This window comes from Neoarius graeffei, chromosome 17 (genome assembly GCF_027579695.1).
Source record: "Neoarius graeffei isolate fNeoGra1 chromosome 17, fNeoGra1.pri, whole genome shotgun sequence".
In the NCBI taxonomy this organism is placed as follows: domain Eukaryota; kingdom Metazoa; phylum Chordata; class Actinopteri; order Siluriformes; family Ariidae; genus Neoarius; species Neoarius graeffei.
In genome coordinates, this window is record NC_083585.1 from 63,464,160 (window position 1) to 63,490,923 (window position 26,764).

Consider the following 26,764-nt stretch of genomic DNA (forward strand, 5'->3'; position numbering starts at 1 on the left):
AGACTGGACAGTAACCAGTAGGTGAACCCTGTATCACAGTATCTCATTATCTCTAGCCATTTTATCCTGTTGTACAGGGTCGCAGGCAAGCTGGAGCCTATCCCAGCTGACTACGGGCGAAAGGCGGGGTACACCCTGGACAAGTTGCCAGGTCATCACAGGGCTGACACATAGACACAGACAACCATTCACACTCACACCTACGGTCGATTTAGAGTCACCAGTTAACCTAACCTGCATGTCTTTGGACTGTGGGGGAAACCGGAGCACCCGGAGGAAACCCACACGGTTTCATCTTATCCTTGGGCATTTTTTTAACATTTTATTTTTACTGCTTGACCATTTAGTAGTTTATTAGATTATTATGGTTTCAGAATGGGATCAGAAATTTAAACATAATGTAAGTAAACTATGTGCAAATATTACAACAAATTCAATATAAAAGATGTTTTTAAATTACAGTTACAGAGAATGGATGGATGGATGGTCAGATCAATTAATCACTTCAGAATCCTGTTCATGAGAGAGAGAGAGAGAGAGAGAGATGCGTTCATTGTTCATTTAAACTATCATTGGTAAGACTGTGAAAGTCTATACGCCCTGTAGGAAATACACACAAACACACACACACTGTTTCAAATCTCTTCACACTGAATAGCAATTTGCTAACATAGCCAGGCCACGCCTTACACATTACAAAAAAGCGGCTCTCTCTTTAAAGCCACGCCCACTTTCTCTGCCACACAGAACACAAACAGAAAGTTCATTTCAGAGAAAACGAAACTCAGCAGAAAGTTCAGAGTCTCTCTCTCTCAGTACAGGAAAATGGCAGAAGCTGGTGTTTCAGTAGATCATTTTTCTGTGGATCAGTTCAGCTGTCCAGTGTGTCTGGATCTCCTGAAGGATCCTGTAGCTATTCACTGTGGACACAGTTTCTGTAAGGTGTGTATTAATGGCTTCTGGGATCAGGAGGATGTGAAGGGCGTCTACAGCTGCCCCCAGTGCAGAGTGACTTTCACCCCAAGGCCTGTTCTATACAGGAACAACATGCTGGCTGAAGTGGTGGAGAAACTGAAGAAGACTGAACTCCAAGCTGCTTCTCCTGCTCACTGTTACGCTGGACCTGGAGATGTGGAGTGTGATTCCTGCACTGGGAGAAAATACAAAGCCGTCAAGTCCTGTCTGGTGTGTCAGGCCTCCTATTGTGAAGATCATCTTAAACCTCACTATCAGTCTCCTGCCTTTAAGAAGCACAAGTTAGTTGAAGCCTGTGCAGAGCTCCAAGAGAAGATCTGCTCTGAACACAACAAACTGATCGAGATCTTCTGTCGTACTGACCAAAGCTTCATTTGTTATTTGTGTACAATGGATCAGCACAGAGGCCATGATACCATTGCAGCTAAAGCAGAAAGAAATGAAAAACAGGTGAGAACTGGACATCATTCTTCTTTTCCAAGTCATTTTATACAAATTCTATTTCTAATCTAATTTCTATTCAGTGGATTTAATTGGTTCTCTGACTGTCATTCTCAGTGAAGTAAATTTTTATTTCCAGTCAAACAGTAATATGTAAAGAAATGTTAGAGGTCAGACCAGTCAATGTGCTTTAAACACCCAACAACCTTCTTCCAGCATTTTACAGCTAAAGTGCTCACGTGACTGTGTTAAAGCTCTGTAACTGGATATCATATTTCATAACATTTAATGATCTACAGGTTAAAAAAAAATCTTTATCTTTCTGAATGTGGAAATTGGGTGTGGTTCTCTTCCGGTGGAATTGGGTGTGGTTTTGAATGTACACACAGCACCTTAAAGAAGTAAACCTGACTATGACTCTGGATTTTACTGCTGAACAAATAACTCCAGGCGGCACGGTGGTGTAGTGGTTAGCGCTGTTGCCTCACAGCAAGAAGGTCCTGGGTTCGAGCCCCGGGGCCGGCGAGGGCCTTTCTGTGCGGAGTTTGCATGTTCTCCCCGTGTCCGCGTGGGTTTCCTCCGGGTGCTCCGGTTTCCCCCACAGTCCAAAGACATGCAGGTTAGGTTAACTGGTGACTCTAAATTGACCGTAGGTGTGAATGTGAGTGTGAATGGTTGTCTGTGTCTATGTGTCAGCCCTGTGATGACCTGGCGACTTGTCCAGGGTGTACCCCGCCTTTCGCCCGTAGTCAGCTGGGATAGGCTCCAGCTTGCCTGCGACCCTGTAGAAGGATAAAGCGGCTACAGATAATGAGATGAGATGAGACAAATAACTCCCATGAATCCAGATGTGCACTGTGCATGTCTCCCCCCTCTAAACTCACTGAGAAATAAAAGGGAACAGTGATGACGCGCACTGCTCTCAGATCAGTCTTCTTCTTCGGTCAGGTTTTATGGCAGTTTACAAGCAAAGTGTATTACCGCCATCTACTGGACTGAGGTGCAATCAAATGGATGTCATTTCAAAGAAAAAATTGAATAAAAAGGAAAAACAACGCAAAACAACAAACTAAATCCTATTTGCTAATTTTGTTTCTTTGATAAATGTTATCATAGCACAAGTGATGTTTTCTGATCTAGGCTCACCTAATAAGGTGTCTAAAGAAAAGGCTTTCTTGACTGCGTTCACTTCCCTCTTCAGTTTTTCTCTTTGTCTGTAGAATTTTAAGCACCTTAAAAGAACATGATCTACATCCTCTCTCACTCCACAAAGTTCACATTTTCCAGATGGATGTTTGTTCACAACGTATAAGCTGTTATTTAATCCAGTATGGCCTATTCTCAGTCTTGTAAACCAAACCTCCTCCTGTCTGTTTGGGTAACTCGGTTTGCTACTTGAGATCTTTTTGTATATTATATAAGTGTCTACCTTTCTTCTCCTTATCCCATTCAGCTTGCCATATGTTAACTCTGTTTAATGAGTACCTTAAAGTGCATATCACAGGTAAATTCAGGAGCAAGATCAGTGTCTCATCTCATTATCTCTAGCCGCTTTATCCTTCTACAGGGTTGCAGGCAAGCTGGAGCCTATCCCAGCTGACTACGGGCGAAAGGTGGGGTACACCCTGGACAAGTCGCCAGGTCATCACAGGGCTGACACATAGACACACACAACCATTCACATTCACACCTACAGTCAATTTAGAGTCACCAGATAACCTAACCTGCATGTCTTTGGATGGTGGGGGAAACCGGAGCACCCGGAGGAAACCCACGCGGACACGGGGAGAACATGCAAACTCCACACAGAAAGGCCCTCGCCGGCCCCGGGGCTCGAACCCAGGACCTTCTTGCTGTGAGGCGACAGCGCTAACCACTACACCACCGTGCCGCCCCCAAGATCAGTGTAATTCTCCTAGTTTATATTAAACTTTGGTCAAATATCTGGAACATTCTGCATTCTCTGCTTTTTTTTTTTAACCTTGCACAATACCAGAAATTTTCAGTTGAAATCAAGCCATGTGAGGCAAATTGGTCCGCCTCTGAAAAAAACTTGGCATTTGAATTTCCCGGCAAACATTGATTTTCGTGATGTCATCTGCGGGACGCCTCCCTCTGAGTCCTACATCAGCGCTGGTTTGTTTCTGAGAAAATGACCTGGTGATTTTCTGCAAATTTCTTCGTTATTGTGTAACTATTAAAATGGTAAACAGATGTATCGTAGGAGGGTGTAGTAACACCAATCATGATGGGATTAGTACTCAACGTTTTCCAAAAGACCGGATAATGAGAGAGAAATGGGAGCGCTTGGTCTACACAGGCTGTGCACTGAAACCGCACAAGCTCTCGCCTGCCGGTGCTTCTGCAGGTGACGTCACAATTCTGGGTTCAGACTCCCTTGCAATTTTTCCAGACGCGTTTGGTTATTTTATTTTTTTCTGCTGTAGACAGATGGCCTTGCGCAAAATTACCCTTCTGGGTGAGTGGGTAAAGGGACATACTTTCATATAAAAAAACTAAATTGGTCCAGAATATGCACTTTAACTTCTGATCTACTGAGTGGAATACTTAACTGAACCTCCTCTTCTTTGTTTGCCTCTTTTGCCAGCTTGTCTGCTTCCTCATTGCCACCAACTCCTTTATGGGCTGGAACCCATACAAACTGGATGGATATTCCCTGTTGACTGATTTCAAATAAGATATTATTCATTTGATTCAATAAGTCCTGTCGGCATGATGATTCTCCACTTTGAACGGATGTGAGAGATGACACAGAATCGGAACAAATAGCTGCTTTAGGGGACCTAGTTTCTTCTATCCACTGTAATGCAATAATAATGGCTGTCATTTCAGCTGCAAATATAGACAGATGATCTGATGTTCTCTTTTTAATAGAGATTTTGTAATCAGGGATATAAACTGCAATACCTGTTTTACCCTCTGAATCTTTAGATGCATCTGTATAAACCTGTGTTGTATTATAGTACCTACTTCCTAAATATTGCTCTACATTCTGATCCACTCCTCCAGATTTAGCTATCTCTTTGGTTTCCATGATCACCGTAGGGGAGCAAAACAACCAAGGTGGAGTTGTTACTAGGGGCACAGTCTTACTACAAATGATATCATCTATTCCCAACTGATTTGCTAATTTGTTACCATCCCATCCAAAGCTACAAATCTGGGATCTGCCATACTCCCAACACTCATTGAGAACTTTTTTAGTAGGGTGTGATGCCTCATGTCCATTTAAATCAATCCAGTAAGCCATACTCAACTTAAGATGTCTGAGGCTTAAGGGCATTTCTCCTGATTCTACTTGCAACGCTGGTATGGAAGAAGTTCTAAATGCACCACAACATATCCTGCGACTTTTAGCCTGCATTCTATTTAGTTCATTAAGCAATGTCTTAGATGCTGAAAGATACACAATACAGCCATAATCTGAAACTGATCTTATCAGTGCAATATACGTAAATTCTTTTAAGGGACATCCCTGAGGCTCCCCAGTTGTACCCTGATAAACATTTCAAAACATTAATACCCTTTTTGCATTTCTCAGTTATTTTCTGAATATGTTCCTTCAATGTTAACTTGACATCAAACCAAACTCCCAAGTACCTAACAATATTAACTTGCTCTAAGGACTGGTTATACAACTTAAGCTCTAGTGTGGGACTTACTCTTTTCTTTGAAAAACAAATAAATTGAGTCTTTTCTACAGACAAATGAAAACCCCACTCACATGCCCATTTTTATACCTTGTTGATAGCTAATTGCATTTTAGTTCTAATATCAATATTTCGTCCTTTTATCCACAAAGCTCCATCATCAGCATATAATGCTCTATTGATTCTCATGTTATCTATTTTATTAAAAACATCATTAATCATAATGTTGAACAGTACTGGACTGCATACACTACCTTGAGATGTTCCATTTTCTATTGAATAGATGTTAGAGAAGTTAACCCCAACTCTTACTTCTATTGTTCTGTCCTTTTGGAAGTCTCTAATCCAGTTAAACATCTTGCCACCAATACCCATCCTATTCAGCTTAATTAACAACCCCTCCTTCCATAGCATATCATACGCTTTCTCTAGATCAAAGAATGTTGCTAAAGAGCAATTCCAGCGTTATGGACATGACACTTGAACTCAAAATGGCAACAAATGACCCAGTGCATGTTTTATTGTCTCCCAGTATTTAAACAGGTGTTGCGTATTTTAAGGCTGTACCATACTGGAGAAGTGATAGAACAAGAACAATTCCCATAGTACATCTAGGGCATGCCAGAAAATGCCAATAAAAGATGCGTTATGGATGTGACAGAAAAAGTATCACTTTTCTTGGGTGACTGTACATTTTTATCAAACTCTGTGAAATTGTAAACCTAATGTCGAAATGGAGATATCCATTTGATAGAGGGGTCCAAGGTGAATATTAAAAAATCTTTGTTTAAAATATTTTGTATTTCATGCAGAGTTTCGGAAGGAAAAGTCAGCGTTATGGATGTGACGAAATTCCGTTATGGATGTGACGCGTCTGAAATAGACATGGCATATGTTTAGAAAATCAGCAATTTAACCACCATAACCCTTTGAAAAACTCTCTAAATATCAGCTAAAACTATCAAAGTTCTTAAATAATATTTAGGATGGCTATTGTTTTGCTGTTTTGTGGATTTTAGCATACATTTCTGTGGCTTGTGGCAATAATATAGAATTGGACATGATCAAAGTTGATTTTAGCTTGGGTTTTACATTATAAGAAAGAGACTGACCGTGACATATTAGGTTGGTTACAAATTGGTTCAACTTATTCACATCTGTAAAATACAGGCCTAGGTGATATCTCTGGGAGTGGTTTTGATGTATTACATGTTGCTTTATTTTTGCATGGTGAAGTTGACATTTACATGGAATTGCCCTAAAACTGATTCTTTATTGACTTGTGCTTTCCTTATTTCATTTTCTAAACCTACAATAGGGTCCACTGTAGTATGTCCACTACGGAAGCCGCTCTGGTGTGGGGAGACAAGACCTCTTTTTTTCAATTTCATACACTAGCCTTCTAGTGATCATTCTTTCCATAATCTTACATAAATTAGATGTTAATGCTATTGGCCTATAAATTTGAACTTCAGTTTTTTCCTTCCCTGGTTTTCCAATCGGAACCACTACAGAATGTTTCCAACACAAAGGCAATCTACCTTGCTCCCAAATCTTATTAAAAAGACTTAAAATTACAGATTCATTAATCATTTTATAACATATACCATCTTTCCCTGGTGAAGTGTTCCTAACCCCATTTAATGCTCTCCTAAGCTCAAATAATGTAAAATCCTTATCAAGTACACTCTCACTTATTACCTGCTTTTCCAGTAACCCTCTATTCTCATCTATTACTTTAACTCTCCAAGACAATTCTTCATCAGTTAAGTTCTGTGAACTATGAACCTTAACAAAACTTTTCGCAAGCATCTCTGCTTTCTCTTGATTAGTTACTGCCTCCACATCATTGTTTTTAATCACAGGTAAGGAAAACTCCCTTCTAATGCTTCCCATCTTTTTAATCACGCTCCAAACATCATCCACTTTGACTTCCGCCCTATTTTAGAACGGAAATCACGCCAATATTTCCTTTTAGCTTCTCTTAGAATTCTTTTAACCTTTTGAATGTGATTTTTTTTTTTGTATTCCATTAAATTGGTATAGGAATGGTTTGATTTAACAATTTTGAAAGCTTTATTTCTAGCTTTAATTGCTTCCTTACAATCATCTGACCACCAAGGTACCATTCTCTTTTTCCCCATCCCAGAAGATTTGCCAAGAACCTCTTCTGCTGACTCATTTGTAATGATTGAGTTTAACTGAGGGCGGCACGGTGGTGTAGTGGTTGGCGCTGTCAATTAACTGCCTTCTTGATATCAAACAGCTGTTTTGATAACTTTCAGTCAGGATTTCGTGCCAATTATAGCACTGAAACAGCACTGATTAAAGTTATAAATGACATACGTCTTAATACTGATGCAGGCAAAACATCGGTCCTGGTATTACTGGACCTCAGTGCAGCTTTTGATACTGTTGATCACAACATACTGCTATATCGACTTGAACACTGGGTTGGGTTGACTGGTAAAGTTATCAATTGGTTAAAATCATACTTAGAAGCTTCTTTGTTACCATGGGAAATTGTTCCTCAACATCAATGTCCTTGACCTGTGGTGTCCCCCAGGGGTCAATTCTTGGACCATTACTATTCAACCTTTATATGCTCCCACTTGGGCAAATTATCAAGAACAATTCACTTTTGTATCACTGCTATGCAGATGACACCCAAATTTATTTTGCTCTATCACCTAATGATTATGCCCCCCTTGAATGTCTCTACCAGTGTATCGATCAAATCAACAACTGGATGTCACACAATTTTCTTCAGCTGAACACAAATAAAACAGAAGTAATTCTATTTGGAAAAAAAGATGAAAGACTCAGGATTACCACTATTCTTGACACAAAGGGGATTAAAACAAAAGAAATGGTTAAAAATCTTGGTGTTTTCATTGACAGCGAGCTAAACTTTGACAGTCACATGAAAGCAATCACTAAAACAGCATTTTATCACCTAAAAAACATTTCCAAACTAAGAGGACTTATGTCAAAAAATGATCTGGAAAACCTTATACATGCCTTCATCTCTAGTAGGGTTGATTACTGCAATGGCCTTTTCACAGGCCTGACAAAAAAGACCATCAAACGACTTCAGCTGGTTTAAAATGCAGCGGCTAGGGTTCTCACACGAACAAAAAGAACAGAACACATTACTCCAATTCTAAGGTCCCTTCACTGGCTTCCCGTAAGCTACAGGATTGACTTTAAAGCATTGCTGCTGGTGTACAAATCTCTAAATGGTACAGGGCCCAATTACCTCTCTGATATGTTGCAGCGGCCTAACCCAATCAGATCTACCAGATCGCAGCAGCAAAATTTAATGGTACAACCAGTTGTTAAAACAAAGTGTGGTGAAGCAGCTTTTAGCTACTATGCAGTACAGCTATGGAACCAACTGCCAGAGGACATCAAAAATGCTCCTGCTGTTGGCAGCTTCAAATCTAGACAAAAGATTTTGTCTGTTCTCAGATGCTTTCTGCTAAATTATTAATATTGTCATCTATACATGTTTTAAACTCTTTACTTTTACAGTCTCTGCATGTTTTAAATTTTACTTAACTTTTATTCTATTTTATTCTGCTGTTTTTTTATTGAACTTTTATTTCATTTTATTTTATTTCTATTTTTTAATTCTTATTATTTTTCTTCCCCATTTATTTTATGTAATTTTATTTTCTATTGATTACTGTTTTGCTTTTACTTCTGTAAAGCACATTGAACTGCCACTGTGTATGAAATGTGCTATATAAATAAACTTGCCTTGCCTTGCCTTGACTTGCTGTCGCCTCACAGCAAGAAGGTCCGGGTTCGAGCCCCGTGGCCGGCGAGGGCCTTGCTGTGTGGAGTTTGCATGTTCTCCCCGTGTCCGCGTGGGTTTCCTCCGGGTGCTCGGGTTTCCCCCACAGTCCAAAGACATGCAGGTTAGGCTAGCTGGTGACTCTAAATTGACCGTAGGTGTGAATGTGAGTGTGAATGGTTGTCCGTGTCTGTGTCAGCCTTGTGATGACCTGGCAACTTGTCCAGGGTGTACCCCGCCTTTCACCTGTAGTCAGCTGGGATAGGCTCCAGCTTGCCTGCGACCCTGTAGAACAGGATAAAGTGGCTAGAGATGATGAGATGAGATATACCATCTAGCATCTCTCTCAAGATTCTTTTACCAGGGTTATAAAAGTTGATAATTTTAATCTTAGTTTTACCAACCCAAATCTCAACCAGAACTGCTTCAACCTCTTTATCTATATTTAAAGCTCTGTAATTAATCCCCTGCTGAATAAATGTGGCCACTCCACCTCCTGCAGTATCCCTGTCTTTACGCACTGCTATGTATCCATATATTATTAAATCAATTGATGGTTTTAACCAGGTTTCCTGGATACAGATAATGTTTGGTTTAACAACTTGTTCCTCAATAAAGTGTTTTAGTTCCTGACCATTAGCAATTAAGCTCCTGGCATTCCACTGTAGAATAGATAAAGTCATTATTAACTGCCACGTGGTGCTTGACTATCAGATACCCCTAATACCATATTGTGAATGGAATCAACTGACAATTCATGAATCTCTAGATAATTTTCCGCTGCTTTTTAAATTATTTTAATTCTATCAGTTCTGCTTGGGCTGAGCAATTAACCACTTCCACCATAAAAGCAATGAAATTTTTCTTCTCCACAATTAAAGTCTCTTCAGTTACTTTACAGCATTTCAGAGTCGTTTGAGTTTGACTCGGGGGTAAAACTACAGGAGTCATACTTCCTTTAACCCTTGATTTTACTTGGTTTTCTTTGTCAACCTCTTTAATAGCTTTGGCATAAGTAACGCTCTCTTTCACCTTAACACTTTGCACTTGAATTGCTCTTTAATACATCTCGCACCCTTTATAGGTCTCACTGTGTTCACCTCCACAGTTACAGCACTTGATTTTTGTTCCTTCCTCACATTTACCATATTCATGTTCGCCTCCACATCTAGCACACCTAGGTTTTGACTTGCACACAGAAGAAATGTGTCCATATCGCTGACATTTAAAGCATCTAATTGGTGGGGGGATGTAAGGCCTCATCATATAACTTAAATATCCAATCATGATCCGCTCAGGCATCTTAACCTCATCCAACACTAACAAGACAGACAAACTCGGTCCTTTAGTTCCATTCCTAATTACTGGCAAACGCTTGACTTTGTTGATTTTAACTCCTTTAACATTGCTTTTAATATCGTCGTCTTACAAGTCAGTCGATACACCTGATATCACCGCCATTACTTTACCTCTTTCTTCCCAGTCTTGGGCTTTAACGTGTTTCCCCAGTAAAGTTTTAAGCTTCATTCATCCCATTCTCTGATCTCTATCTTGACAAACAACTAACAGGTTACCATCTTTTAACGTTGTGACGGAGCGAACTTCACCTACTTGCCTATAAATGGCTTCACTGACTTTCAGTGGGTTTAGTATACAAGGGGTTTGAAATCGGATCACAACTTGAACATCAGTCCTCGATCTTTTTGCTTCATCTTGTTTAGCTTTCACCTTTCTTTTCTTCGATGATCTTTGAACCAAATTCCATTTACCTGACTTATCTTCACCTTCCCTTTTATAGTACTCTCACTGTCATTCTCTTCTGAAAACTCCTCCAAAACATTAGTTTCACACTCATCTAGAACTCCTTTCAATCCATGATCGCACCCCAGTTCACCAAACGCCAGTTGCAATGAATCTGTCGGCTCTTTCACATTCCCGGAAGCACTCATCGCGTTTTTTCTCAGATCAGTCTGTCTGTGAATCCCATTGAAAGTCACAGCTGCCTTTTGAACAGTTTCACTCCAGAGAATATTGCTGAACTACCTTGATGTTTCTGTCACACAAATAACATTTGAAATAACAATCAGTTGACATTTTCACAGAAAACTAAACTTGTAATATCATAAGTGCTGCAAACATATGAAGATAGAAGTCACTTCATTTTGGGTGTCTTTTAATTTTAGTTAGTTCTAGAGGCGATATTTCTAGTTTTCATTGAAATGTTTTTATTGACTTTTTTTTTAGTTTGGTTTTTTTCTTTTTGGCTATAATCGTGTAGAAGATGATGAAATGTATTTAAATGTATTTTATTTGGTCTCAGAATGAGCTAAAGGAGGAGCAGATGAAATCCCAGCAGAGGATCCAGGAGAAGCAGAAGGAGGTGCAGGAGCTGAAACAGGCTGTGGACACTATTAAGGTGAGGAGTGAAGAGTAGCTGTGTTTCAATTAACCTGCTTAAAGGAGATACGCAGAACCATGGCCTCACTTTTTGTTCATAAATGCCTTGAGACCCCAAGAATGGCACAGGAATAGTTTTAATAGTTTAGTTAACAATAAATCTAATATCGTAATATTTATGATTAAAATTATTCATATAGGTAGCGGCCTGAGTGAATGACCTTGACATCTGTAATGTCACAGCAGGAAGGCTATCGGTCTCATCGCCATTTCCGCTATACTAAAACACAGAGCTAACTGCAAGTTCCAGCTTCCATTTTGAGCTAATTTATTGCCATGCCACGTAGATGTGTTGCTGGCCGGTGCAGCAACATGACAGAAGGTGGATTTATGTTGCATTCATGGCCCAAGAATGTTCCAACTGCAAAGATTTGGACACATTTTGCGAGAAATTCACAGGCATATTGGGCACCTACGAAGTGGTCTCTCCTCTGCTCTGCACATTTTACTGAAGACTCATATGAAACCTCTGATCTGTTGAGGAGCGTTGGCTATAAGCCCGGTTTGAAAGAGGGTGCAGTACCAACAATTAAATAAAACTACAAGAAAAGGAAAAAAAAAATTAAAAAAGGAAAGTAAGTTCAGTGGCACCAGCTCTCCCACAGTTTGAGCCGAGGGTTGTTGGTAAAACCCAGAATGGAACGGGACGTGACATATTATCGCTCAGGCAGTGACCTCCCCGTGGTTGTTGCTAAAACCGGCGATGTCCCATCCCGGGTTTTAGTAATTGCCTGAGCCGAGCAGTAATGGTGGAGTACTCAGTATGGAGAAAATGGAGAATGAGTGGAGCAGCCGTCTGATTTCTAAACTGGATATTGTTGCCATCTCGCCCTTGCGTGGAAGAAGCGAATGAACAACTGAACATCAGATTGTTTTGAAACAATCGGCCACAAGATCGGCCTTCAAGAAGCAAGAACGCAGACGGGTAAGCTCCGACTCTCATTTGGATACAAAACAACAAAAACAACATGTTGTTTACCTGCATTTAGATTAATACATGTAACTTGTATTGTGTATTTAAGTTACCGGTCTAAGATTTATTTAATTTGCTTCAGAATGTGATTCTCAGTTCATCTGATTATTTAATGAGCCTTTTGCGTTTTATCAGTGAAAATGCATGCATGTACATGTATGTTGCATAAGTTATAACACCTATCCTGTTTTAATGAGTCAATACAATCAATTAAGTCAAATCAGTCTTAGTTGAGCAAGTTGATAACGGTATTTCTTACTTTCACCATAAATTTTTATTTATATGACTTTGGTCTATAGTTGTCAAAGGCCTCGGCCTTAAAACTGGTTCCCGCAGTGACATCACGCGCTCAGGGCTGGCTGGCTCAGCGGGGCAGCTCCAATGCCAAATTTGCGGTCGAGTTTAACTCTCAAAAAAATATTATGTGATTCCCATTTATGCAGCATACAAGAGTCAAGGATGGAGATGCTATCCACTCAGAAATGTATTTAAAAATGAAGGTTCTGCATATCTCCTTAAAATAATGAACTAAAAAAACAAGGAATGAAAACCCGGGGTTTAACAAAAACAACTCAAATATCTCGAGAGAGAGTTTATTTTTACAGAGTATCCCATTAGACCTCCATTTTGTGTGTGTGTGTGTGTGTACTAACAGAAGCATTCACAGGCAGCAGTAGATGACAGTGAGAGGATCTTTACTGAGATGATCAGCTCCATGGAGAAAAAGCTCTCGGAGATGACTGAGCTGATCAGAGCTCAGGAGAAAGCTGAACTGAGTCGAGCTGAGCGACTCCTGAAGCAACTGGAGCAGGAGATTGCTGATCTTCAGAGGAGAGTCACTGAGCTGGAGCAGCTTTCACACACACACGATCACATCCACTTCCTCCAGGTAACACTCACTGTCTGATCTACAGAGGGCGCTGTTCCTCACAAAGTTTCCTCCTAAAAGCTCATTACAGCAACAATAAATGTTCCTGTCTGAGATCCCAAGTGTGTCTTTGGTCTGATTCAGTCTGAGATTCATTCGTTCCTCTCCTACACTTTTCTCCTTCTCTATTCTGTGTTTCCTCTCTGTAGAGTTTCCCGTCTCTCTGTGTTTCTCCTGGATGTGACGACTCACCCAGCTTCACTGTCAATCAACATCTCTCATTTGATGGAGTGAGGAAATCTCTCTCAGATCTGAAAAAACGAGTCGAGGAAATCTGTGAGGAGGAATTCAGCGTAATCCATCCACAAGGTAAACAAACAAACATTTGTTCTGTATCACAGTAAAGAGAGCCATAAAATTAATGTAACGGAAATAAAACGTAAGCAGGAACAAAACTGCATCAAATCACAAAGCATTAGTATTAGCCTCAGAAATTCATCTCATCTCATTATCTCTAGCCGCTTTATCCTGTTCTACAGGGTCGCAGGCAAGCTGGAGCCTATCCCAGCTGACTACGGGCGAAAGGCGGGGTACACCCTGGACAAGTCGCCAGGTCATCACAGGGCTGACACATAGACACAGACAACCATTCACACTCACATTCACACCTACGCTCAATTTAGAGTCACCAGTTAACCTAACCTGCATGTCTTTGGACTGTGGGGGAAACCGGAGCACCCGGAGGAAACCCACGCGGACACGGGGAGAACATGCAAACTCCACACAGAAAGGCCCTCGCCGGCCCCGGGGCTCGAACCCAGGACCTTCTTGCTGTGAGGCGACAGCGCTAACCACTACACCACCGTGTGTCTCATTTTTATTTCAGTTTTATTTGTTATCTGTTTGACATTTTCTTGCTACAGTCACCCGTGAATTTCCCCGATGTGGGATGAATAAAGTGAATCTAATCTAATTTTTCATTTTCATGCTTTAAACTGTTTTCGTGTCATTTTTCAGTCTCCATTTTGTCTCTGTGTCTCTACAGCTGCAGCAGTTCACATGATTTTACCCTCAAAACCAAAGAGCAGAGAAGATTTCCTGCAGTGTAGGTGTAAAACACACACACACACACACACACACTCTCTTCAACTCAGAGGAGGACCGCCCACATGATGGTCTTTCTTTCTTTCGACCTACAACACACAGAATGTGTATCAATAATAGTTTATTTATATCACACACAGAAATTTAATACATATGAAGGATAAAATTCTGCCTAGAAATAACTAGTAATCTAATCTCACTCGGCAGAAAAAAATAATGGATTACTGTTATAAAGAAGAAAGCTAGTCGCACAGAGGCACAATGATAAAATACAATATTACAACAAATACAAAAAAACAATAAAAAGAGGGAAAGAATGAAATGACAGTGTGAGGAAAAGAGAAAGGAATGCTGATCTGAAGCGATAATCGTACTTTTGATAGAACACTTGAAATTGCTGAAGCTAAGACTCTGGAAAGATTCATCAATACTGTTCCAGAGAGCAGCAGCTTTGAAGCGAATATTAAACTTGCCATCGTTAGTTCTGGCTGAAGGAACACAAAATGAAGATCTCGAAGCCAGTCAAGTTTTATACTTGTGCCTTGATGCTAAAAGTGTCAAAAAGTTATCAAAGGCAGGCAGCAAATAAACTAGAATGAAATTTAAACATAAAAATACTGTTTAAGTAATCTATAAAATCAGAGAATTTCATCATCTCCAGCTTTTTAAAAATAGGTGTGTGTTCATTAAAAGAAGCTAAATTAATAATTCTGACAGCTTTCTTCTGGAGTCCACTTATCGATCAAAGGGTAGCCTCATAAGTATTACCCCAAACTGTAACACCGTATATTAAAAAAGAATAAATAAGAGAGTAGTACAGCTGAGTTAGAATACTTTGAGAAACAGAGTGATGAAGCTCAGCAATAATTCCAAAGCCTCTGGAGATTTTCTTGCTCTACTGGTGGATGTGTTTCCTCCTGATGAGGTGAGAGTCGAAAACTACTCCAAGATACCTGATGTGGTTCTTCTGTTTAATCGGCTTATAATTAATTTTCAGGAAATGGTTCTGCTCAGTTTCTTTTGGGGTGGATTAAAAAAGAACAAAATTTTGTTTTGTCGACATTCAGAGAGAATTTATTTGCACAAAGCCACACGATGATATCAGAATTACTTTATTAATCCCCGGAGGGAAATTCAAATTTGCAAACAAGCTCCCAAATATTGACCAATTCAGAATTTACCCTGGCTTCTAGAGAATCTAAAGATGAATCTGCCAGGAATAAATTTGAGTCACCTGCAAAAAGATGAAAATCAAATATATTGGAGCAACTCATAAAATCATTTATGTATAAGAGAAATAGAAGGGGGCCATGATGTGAACCCTGTGGTACTCCACATGAAATTGGTAAAGAGCTGGATGAAATATTAACGATTGAAACAAACTGACGTCTATTTGATAGATATGAGGCAAACCAATCATTGACAATCCCACGGATGCCATAAGAATATAATTTTTCTTACAAAATATCATGATCTATGCCATCAACGGCTTTACTCAGACAAAGAATGATACCACAGGAAAATTTGCCATCTTCAATTGCTCTTTGGATTTTATCAGTGATTTAGTAAAAGTGCATGTTCTGTAGATCTGTTGTCACGGAAACCAAACTGACCAGAATATATTAAATCAAACTTCTCTCGATATGTATTCAGCCTATTTTACATGAGTTTTTCTAATATTTTTGATAGACCAATTTCTCTTTTGTCAATTTTTATGATTAGAAGTTAACAGTTGAGCTCCTGCTTTAAACACGGGTCTGACACGAGCAAGTTTAAAAGAATCAGGAACAGTACCAGAAGTAAAGGAGAAGTGATATAGGATCTCCACAGGCTTTGAGATTGAGTTTAATATCTTGAACAGGGCTACAGAAATACTAAAGGGGCCACAAGCCTCGCCAGACTTGAGCCGGAGAAAAATGTTTTGAATTTCTTGTGTCCATGTAGGACTAAGAAGAAAGCTGTCACTTGTCAGAGAAGCAAGAAAATCTGAAAATATTTTGTTGACCTTTGGTATTGCTTGGCTGATACTTTTACCAATGTCTGCAAAATAAACATTGAACTCATTTGCTAGATCCTTTTACCTATAGGAGTCAAATGGTTTAGCTTATTTCTCTACACTTTGTATTGAGCATACAGGCACTGATTTCTCATCTTGATCGATTTTCCTATACAATTTGATTTAATAATTCATTGTTCTAAGACTGAGGGGAAATCCAAGGTTCAGATTTGAGTTTGATTTCCTTCCTTGACATGGTTTTTCAGAGGAACATGAGCGGTAATAATTTCATCAGAGTTTTCAAGAAAGCTGGAGAATGTCATGAATATCAGGCTCACCATCGGACTGGCTAGAGCAGTCAATTTGTTGAAAACCATGAATAAAGGCATCTTCATTGAACCATATGAAATCCATCCATTATCCATAACCGCTTATCCTGTGCAGGGTCACAGGCAAGCTGGAGCCTATCCCAGCTGACTATGGGTGAGACGCAGGGTACACCCTGGACAAATCACCAGGTCATCGCAGGGCTGACACATAGAGACAAACAACCATTCACACTCTCATTCTCACCTACGGTCAATTTAGAACCAACAATTAGCCTAACCTGCAGGTCTTTGGACGGTGAAGGAAACCCACACAGACACAGGGAGAACATGCAAACTCCACACAGAAAGGCCCCCATTGGCCACTGGGCTTGAACCCAGAACCTTCTTGCTGTGAGGTGACAGTGCTAACCACTACACCACTGTGCCACCTGCCGTAGGAACTCTCTTCTCTAAACTTGCTTATTCAATGGGGAGGGTGAATTGAGTCAATAGACAAAAAGTTGGGAAAATGGTTAGTTAGGTCATTATAAAATATTCCCATTATATGTAGCATATTTAAGTCATCCGACCATCCATTATCCTTAACCACTTATCCTGTGCAGGGTCAGCTGGGATAGGCTCCAGCTTGCCTGTGACCCTGCACAGGATATTTAAGTGAATTAAAATATATATCGTCAGTAAACATGGTTCAAAAGAATAGGAAGATAAAGTATTGATAAATTCACCTGTAGGTATCTGAGTGTCTGAATTCATCAGATTTAAGTTTAGGTTGCTCACAAAAATACAAAGCTTTGACTCCTCATGGATTTTATCAATTATTATTGAAAGCTTATCCAGAAATGGCTGAAAAGAACTGTTTCGGTGTCTGTATCTCACACCACAAACTATGTTCTTACTGCCTTCATTATGGAGCTCAACAGAAACTGATTCGTCTTGATCAGAAGTATTAAGGTCATCTCTGAGATTATAACTTCAGGAATTTGTTATGAAGAGTCCAATTTGGAGTGTGGGGAAATGTAATTAAATTCAGGTAAGTAAAAATTGACAACTATCTTTGAGTTGAATGCCAGGTTTCTGAATGGCAAAGGATCTTCAATAGATGATCTTAAATACTGATTATGTCTTGAAATTCATTAAATTTAGCTGAGAGGCTCGTGATAATATAGTGAAGGAAAGAGAACAACTTGTCAGATAAACAAGAAGATAGTCATCTATATCCCCTGCCCTACATACCAACTATATACCAAGTTTCAGGATATTGTCATGTTTTTGAAGTTCTGCTGCAGGAAACCAACCGTACCTCTTTACACTGACCTCAGCAGCCCATGACATAAACCCACCGGACCTTTGGTCCAGGTGAGCTCAAAATTAAAATTTCACATTTCTTAGTATCAAAAGGCACATCTACATTACTTCATCAACACATATACCAACTTTCAAGACCAAACCACTCATAGTTTTCAGGTTCTGCTCTGAAAACCAAACCTACCCTAGAGACTAAGTCTGAAATTGTTTCCATGGAAACATGAAAAATTAAAATTTCTCAAATTTCTTCGTATGAAAAGGCACATCTACATCACCTTGTTAACATGTATACCAAGTTTCAAATCCGTATCATGAATTGTTTTGGATATATGCAGGGGTTAAATTGGGCCGGGGCTGTCTGGGGCTGAGCCCCGGCACATAAGCTCGGAGCGGATGGCATATGATCACGCACACATCAAAAGCAACAAACCCTTTTCACGATTTTCAGTTCTGAATAATTAAATATCGTTTTATTAATCAATAAACCCATGACTTTTATGAGATAGATCATAGTTTTCCTGATAACAAGACGACCTGTCAAAGCTATTTAGAACAGAACTTGCGATCAGAGATTCTGGTTTCTGGAACACTGCGTCGGTTGCCAATTCCGCTTTTTATAAGCGACTTTGGGGTTTCTTTTTTTGTGAGCTCGCTTTAAAAAAAAAATCAGAAGTCGTGGTTTGCGGGTTTTTGGGCTTGTGTTTCAGCGTTGTGACTTGTTTATAATTTTCTCCGTACACCGTCTCCCCTTTTACCTGCATACGATCCTAATCCATCAGAGGTGCTTGAACGAACTGTCTGTGCATTTGGCGAGTTCAATTTCCATAGTCCCCAGTTATCGACAGAAATTAGCCAGGGGTAAGGGGGAGATGTCAGTTAAAGTTAGCTACTGAGATTGACCAAAAGTTGAGCCTTAGTGTATTATTAGTGTAATTATTATTGTTATTATTATGTATTCAATTATTTATTTGGCATGTGGTGCTTTTTGTATTGTCTAGAACATACATAAGATGAGCATATTATAGCAGCAAAATAGAAGCACAATCATTTGAATGCAGCAAAACTTTTGCTGCATTCAAATGATTGTGCTTCTATTTTGCTGCTATAATATGCTCATCTTATGTATGTTCTAGACAATACAAAAAGCACCACATGCCAAATAAATAATTGAATACATAATAACAATAATAATAAATGCTTCCAATGTTATAGTGTTGTTTGTATTTGGTTGCATTCACTGCATGAATATATTTGATTGACAATTTGACTGACAGTGTTTTGGCATATTTAACATTTATCCTCCAAAATAAATCAACTGTTTTGGTTTAAGATTGTGCAAGCCTTCAAATTTTCTCACTGAACATTTCTCCTTCACATTTTTCACCTGTAGGCATGTGACAAGATTTAACATGATATTGCTCAACCTACCTCTGTAAAGTCAGCTAACAACTTATTAAAATGCACCAGAATTCAGCAAATAACATGTATGATAATAAAAAACTTCTGGGGGAGGACCCCCAGACCCCCCACTAATCATTTCCTTCAAACCAATGTACAACAACCTGTACAATCTGTTACATTGGCCAACCAATCTACATTCAAACTGCCATAATGTGTAGGGGGGCACTACAAGACACACATAGGCCTACAACACACAGATAAGGTGTATATCTCTGTGCAATATGATATGGCTATCAAATTAGAGGGTTATTTTCCAAAAAGTATATTGGGGCAGGGTGGCGGGGGCAGGGGCGGGTACGAGGCAGAGCCCCCCCCCACATAACCAATCCCAATTTAACCCCTGGATATATGCTCCAGAAACGCACATTGCTCAAAGTCAAAATCTATTACTATGTAAAAATTTGAAAAATACTTTTTTCCAAAAATCGAAAATAGCAAAAGGCACCAGTTCACATGTTGGTTGATATGTATACAAAGGTTCATGAAGATATCTTCAGTAGTTTTAAAGATATGGCCCAGAAACGAAAACGTGACCAGATGGACGGATGGATGGACAGAACCTGTTTCTATATCCTTCTCCAACCTTCGTTTGGGTGGGGAATAATTACGAAGTTCTTGAGAAGAATGAAATTCGTGTGGGGAATAGTACCTAGAATTAATATGACGAGCAGGGGCGGGCCGACCAGGCAGCCGCCCGGGGCGGCATCGCGGGGGGCGGCACGAGAGCGGGCGCGAAAAAAAAAAATGGTCCCCCCCCAAAAAAAAACCCCGAAAAAAAAAAACAAGACGGGCGGGTGTGTGTGTGAGAACATTTTGGATGGGGAAGCCCAATAGACCCTTTTCACTGACGTCACCGGAAGTAAACAAACCCTGCGCCATATTGGAAGGCCAACAAACTCGTGATTAGGGGGAAATAACGGCAGCGCGCGGAATTTAAACCCACGAGGCACTTGATTCATCATAAACCTACAATGGTAAACTTTTGTGCTGTGTTAGGGTGTTCCAACAAAGCTGATGGGAAAGGTGAAAAGAAGTCATTCTACAGAATACCAGCTGTGATTGAGACACAAGGGGAGCAAACTAAGGAGCTTTCTGCCAGGAGACAGAGAATAAGTGCATTACTGAGCAAAGGAGAGCCTGAACGTTGCAACCTCCCTATTGGCTGTTTATTGGTAAAAATGTATCAGTTGTTGCCCCTCCCACGGGAATCATCGCGGGCTCGAGAGACGAGACCTGACGAGTTAGTTTGTTGGTAGCAGAACAAAATGTCTGGACACAAATCGTGTTTTCAGAAAAAGAAAGAAAATAAACGGAGGGTCGAAAATACAAAAAAGGAGGCAGAAAATGCAAAACGAGTTTTAAGGTAGGACAAATGGTTACTTTTTAAGGCAGCCCGCCGTGGCTGCAGGCTTTCAGTTGTCATTGAATGGTTACTTTTCTGAGGCAGCCCGCCGTGGCTGCCTGCAGGCTTATTTATTATAGCCCATTTAGTTAAAATATAAAATGTTTATAGTTATGTGATGGTTGTCCTGATTTAGACTGTGTTTTTTTTTGTTGTTGTGTATTTTTTTTTTGGGGGGGGGGGGCGGTGCGCGATGTTGCACCCGGGTCCAGATTAGGGCAGAACCGGCCCTGGCTACATTTCAGGTGTAGTTTATGTATGTATGTACTTGCATAGATGTGTACTTGGTCTTCCAATATGGCGCTTAACAAAATCTCGCGGCGCGGTGACGTCATGCGGTAGCCCTCGATACCAAAGTTGCGCAGGTGACGTCATCAGTGTGTGTGTGTGCCTAACTTGTCGTAGCCCCATAATATGCACAATCCCGCCAGCGGAACGTTGTACTAGTCATCAAAAAGACTTTGCTACCATAGTACTACACTACTATGACATTACACAGAGTCTTAAGTAATACATTACGACTTGATCATTGCCATTCTGATAACAGCAAGTTTATAACGGGCCGTGTCCGCGACGTACAACACACGACGAGAAATGTTTAAACGACCATGTAAAGCTGTTAACATTCTGTTGGCTAATACAGAGCCCAACGCGGGGTGGCACGAGCGCGGGCGCGAAAAAAAAAAACGGTCCCAAAAAAAAGGTCCCCCCCCCCCCAAAAAAAAAAAAAAAAAAAGACAGGCGGGGGTGGGGCGCCAGCAGGGGGGTTCGCCCGGGGAGTAAATCACTCTAGGATCGCCACTGATGACGAGTATTCACATCAGGATTGAAATCATTTAGGTTTAGTGATAATTCTAATCATCATAATTAATCTCATAATAATTCTAAGCAGGAACAACGTCAGCTTGATTCACGCACAATTATACTGACAAAGTTAAAGACCCACTGACACAACTTTTTACACCACGTAATATGTATATTTATTGTTTTATTGCTGTATTGTGAAATAAAATATCCAAAACTCAACTTGAATAAATGGTCGTCTTTGTAGAAAATCAAGAATTTCAGAGCCGATTTTGTGTTTTTTGCCCTGCCTTCTACAAGCGCCATGAGCCATTTGCCCGTTTTTGCCGCTAGGGCGAGTGACGTTACATCAGTGTATGTCGTTCTGGATTGCATGAAAACAAATCACAAGTAATCTAAATCACAAAGTAATTCTTTTTAGAAATATTTTTGGTATGACATCACAACCATATAATTTAGATTCATGAATTTAAATTTACATTTTGATTTTCCAGATAGATGGACTCTGGTCTTCTTATTTCTTCGTCCAATTTTGGGGTCTGTTTGGCTTGCAGTTTCTGTGAAAAAGTCTCTACAATTCTGAAATATAACAGCCAATATATCAAAATAATTCACAAGCTACATGCATGTGAAATAATTCAAAAGTATTTTGATGAGGCAATAGAGATGCCACAAAACAACAATTCAATTCAATTTTATTTAACACTTTCATGTACAACATACATGTTAACAACAAAATATTAATACAAAAATAAGAATAACATAAAGATACAAAAGAACATTTGAACAATTTCATGGCATGTAGAAGTTGAAAACAATGTCTGCATGGTCTGTGACAAACCTCAGATTCAATATTTGGTATAACCTCCTCTGCATGATCTGGCACATGTACATTGGGTTCTGAGTCTTCTATTTCTTGGAGCGTCTAATTTGAAGAAAGTTGCATTATATTATAGTCTGTCAGTATTTTGATTTCTATAATAAGACACGGAGGAGGGGGTGATGAAAGGAATTTGTTGTAATTTTTTTTTCTTTTGTGGTATAGGAAAAAACATGCCGGATGACATCTTATATCTATCACTCCACACATATATCATGTATATTATCCTAACTAAATATATGAAACAAGGTATTGGCCTTTCAGTTGTTGTACATTACTGGTATTAGCTGCTTTGGCCTATTGATAAGTAATATGCAATGGTATAAGACGCATTTGTGACGTTACAACAAATTTTAAACAACATACATGTATTGAATAACAACACATAGCCACGTACCCTGGCTCGTTCTCTTTTGGCAAAGGCACCACCGGACTTTCGCTTTTTGACCACCCCTTCGGGGGGTCTGCTGTCATCTGTTTCTCTTTTGACAGATTGATTCGGCCCGGGCCTGTCAAACAACGTCGGCACAGCTGACTCCTCCAACACCAGTGGATAAGTTGGATCAAACGTTCTTCGAGTTCTGGACGACAAAGTGAAACAGTGCTCCTCGAAATGTGCTGAACAGAGACGTGACCATTTTGTTGACTTCCAGTTTGCATGCGTTTTGGAAACGTTTCTTTCCCACTCTTTTGCTATTTCAGGGTGTTTTTTCCAAGGAAAGGAATGGAGTTTCACTCCTTCCGACGTGGTGTTAGAACACCCGTAAGCCACACATGTAATCCCTTTTCGGTTAGACGCCATTTAACTTTTTCATGCAAGGAAATCACAACAAAACCACAGCTCAATATCACAAGACTTGTGAAAACTGACCCAACATAGTGACTTGTAAACAAAAACGACACACTGATGTGATGTCACTTCTGGCATCTCTGAATGAGCCCAGTTCATATCCAGGTCAATCTCCCTGCACAAAATTTAAAATTACTTCTGATGTTTAAAATGGACAGTTAAACCAAGAATTAAAACCAGAATTTATCTTTGGAGTCATATATTGTTTGTTTAAAAATGAATACGAAATGACTGTCAGTGGGTCTTTAAGGTCAAAACAGAAAAAGACGCCACGATACAACACTAAAGATTGAAGTATTTTGTGTGTACAGAATGCTGAGGGAAAAGGGAGGAAAAGAAAAAAATGGCTGAATGTGAAAGCTGTTTGGAGTGGTTCCATCAGGAATGTGAAGCGACCCCAGGGCCTGTTTTTCACGATGGGGGGCAGCAACTGCAGAGAATCTAAAGGGGATGAGGTGCAGTGGGTGAAGACGGACCACCAAAAGCAAGATTTTGTTCATTAACTTGGTTATTAATGCATAAACATTTTGTTTTTTTTCTTTCTTTCGCCTCGACTGTCGTGACATGCGTGGATTAAATGTACATTATCCTCGATGCGTCAAGTTGGAGCTTAATCTTATTTTTATGTAATAAAAAAGGGCTTCATATTTAACAACAAATGCACTGGACTTGGAAAACTGATCTACATTCCTCACCACAGTTTATTAACATATCACCATCTTTTAAACTTGAATGGTCTTCAGAAGTCACAAATCTAAGCTTGAAGGTTGATTTTATAGACATGGTATCTACATTTTAAGCTGGGATTTTATAAAGCTCATGAGCTGACATCGTTACTGCTGAGAATTATGGCGATGACACGATCAATCTCAGAATTCCAGACATGATGATAAACAAAAGTACAACACTTATTCAGAAGGTCATTAAAGGAACCGCCTCGATCCAAACACAGTGAGGAGAAATCCTGTTCCTCAATAAAAATCAATAAAGGTTCTCTGAAATGTTACTACGGCTACAGAAGGACTCCGAGTCCAACACACACACGTTATCCTCTTCATGTTTATCTAAACCTTTTGCTGTGCAGACACAATTATACTGAGCATAAATTCATATAGAGACTGTGTGTGTGTGTGTGTGTGTGTGTGTGTGTGTGTGTGAGAGAGAGAAAATAAGAGTACTGAATAACAAAGGTATATAAAAAACTAATGTTTATAAGTTATTTTAAAATGGAAAACTGTGTGAATAATAATGTAAAGTGTCAGAACACTGTTGTGATGTAGGAATTAAAACATGCTGTACATTTCTCTGAACAGTAGGTGTCGCTAGTGAACTCTGTTGAATGAGACTCCGAGTCATGAATCTTTTCGTGAATCACAACCACTGAGCTCTATATAAAACCTGGAGGGCTCCGAACCCATTCCCCTCTGTAGAGACGAGTGAAGCCATCTGGATGCCATCTTACCACTCACATCGCGTGGATTTGGTTTGTGTGTTAAACCGTCGTCTCATCTCATCTCATTATCTGTAGCCGCTTTATCCTGTTCTACAGGGTCTTGGGCAAGCTGGAGCCTATCCCAGCTGACTACGGGCGAAAGGCGGGGTACACCCTGGACAAGTCGCCAGGTCATCACAGGGCTGACACATAGACACAGACAACCATTCACACTCACATTCACACCTACGGTCAATTTAGAGTCACCAGTTAACCTAACCTGCATGTCTTTGGACTGTGGGGGAAACCAGAGCACCCGGAGGAAACCCACGCAGACACGGGGAGAACATGCAAACTCCACACAGAAAGGCCCTCGCCAGCCACGGGGCTCAGACCCGGATCTTCTTGCTGTGAGGCGACAGTGCTAACCACTACACCACCGTGCCGCCATGAGAGATGATAATAATAATAATAATAATAACACAAAAGGCTGTACAATACTTCCTTTCTATTTAGGACAGCTGTTGAAACAGGATTATTTTCTCATGTTATTTGCCATTTTCACTTCATTCTCACAGTCATGTCTTAACAGTATTTATTCATCACATAATTCACTGTCATTTTAGACACAAACGATTCAATTTTGATGCTTTTTCTTTTTAAGATGACACAGTGTTTAGCAAATGGGGTAACTTTTAACGTGGCAAATGTAATAAGAAATACAGCGTCTGACAGTATGGATGCCGGATGCACCATCTGGCCAAATGCTTCAGTGAGATGACGACTGGACTGAACCCACACTCCACAAGCAGTTAACAAAACTCATCTTGCATAGGCGTGAATTATTTTATTTTCCAATGCAAACATCATTCATAATTCTGATTAAAGTTGCATTTGTTTACCACATTAAAAGTTACCCCATTTGCTGAACAGTGCGTGGGCTTAAAAAGAAAAAGCTTCATTCTCACATGTTTTAACAGTATTTATTGGTCACAATTTTGCTAATTGAATCTTTTTGTGTCTAAAATGTGACCAATAAATACTGTTAAAACAGAGGGGAATGGGTTCGGAGCCCTCCAGATTTTATATCGAGCCGAGGCCTCTTTCGTCATCGGTCACGTGGTTCATCTGCCACGCCCCCTTCTACTCCATACGCGCTTCGGAGCCTCACGACAGACAGGTGTCTCACACACACTTCTTATAAATCCTGTGATTAACATCTAACCTGTGGATATTTTATTGTTTTAGATTTCTGTTATCTGACTCTGGATCCAAACACAGCACATCCTAACCTCATTCTGTCTGAGAAGAACAGAGCGGTGAGATACAGTTTATTTCTGACAGCACAGAGATACTCTGATCATCCAGAGAGATTTGACTCCTTGTGTCAGGTGTTGTGTAAGGAGAGTGTGTGTGGACGCTGTTACTGGGAGGTGGAGCGGAGGGGTTTTGGTGTGGACATATCAATCTCATATAAAGAGATCAACAGGAAAGGAGCGGGTAATGAGTGTGGGTTTGGACGCAACAGTCAGTCCTGGAGTCTGGAGTGTTTTTATTCCTCTGTCTGTTTCCAACACAACAACATTAAGACTGATCTCCGCGGTCCATCATCCTCCAGAATAGGAGTGTATGTGGATCACAGTGCAGGAACTCTGTCCTTCTACAGCGTCTCTGACACGATGAGGCTCCTCCACAGAGTCCACACCACATTCACTCAGCCTCTATACGCTGGGGTCGGGATTGGTTCTCACTCATCTGTGAGGTTTTGTGATCCGATGAAAAAATGAAATGTTGGTAAAAGTTGAAATGTTTAGTAAAATTATAACTGAGGTGTCAGATTGAATTTCTCCCTGAAATACAAAAACACTTGTGTGCAGAAACTGTGGCACTAATGAATTATTATTTTCAGAGTGCATCTGTTTTATAGATTAATAAGAAAATAATGAATGAATGAATGAATGAATTTATTTGAATGAATGAATGAATGAATGAATGAATGAATTTATTTATTTCGAAC

The 26,764-nt window shown here is 39.9% G+C and overlaps 1 protein-coding gene across 1 annotated transcript; it reads left to right on the forward strand.

The window, feature by feature from the left end:
* The first annotated feature begins 810 nt into the window (after nt 1-810).
* On the forward strand, nt 811-26,534 carry LOC132901263 (tripartite motif-containing protein 16-like). Its single transcript, XM_060943582.1, has 6 exons — nt 811-1,425; nt 11,207-11,302; nt 12,972-13,205; nt 13,394-13,553; nt 14,230-14,289; nt 25,996-26,534. The coding sequence occupies exons 1-6, from the start codon at nt 826-828 to the stop codon at nt 26,532-26,534; spliced, it is 1,689 nt and encodes a 562-aa protein (XP_060799565.1). The 5' UTR covers nt 811-825.
* Nucleotides 26,535-26,764: the final 230 nt, after the last annotated feature.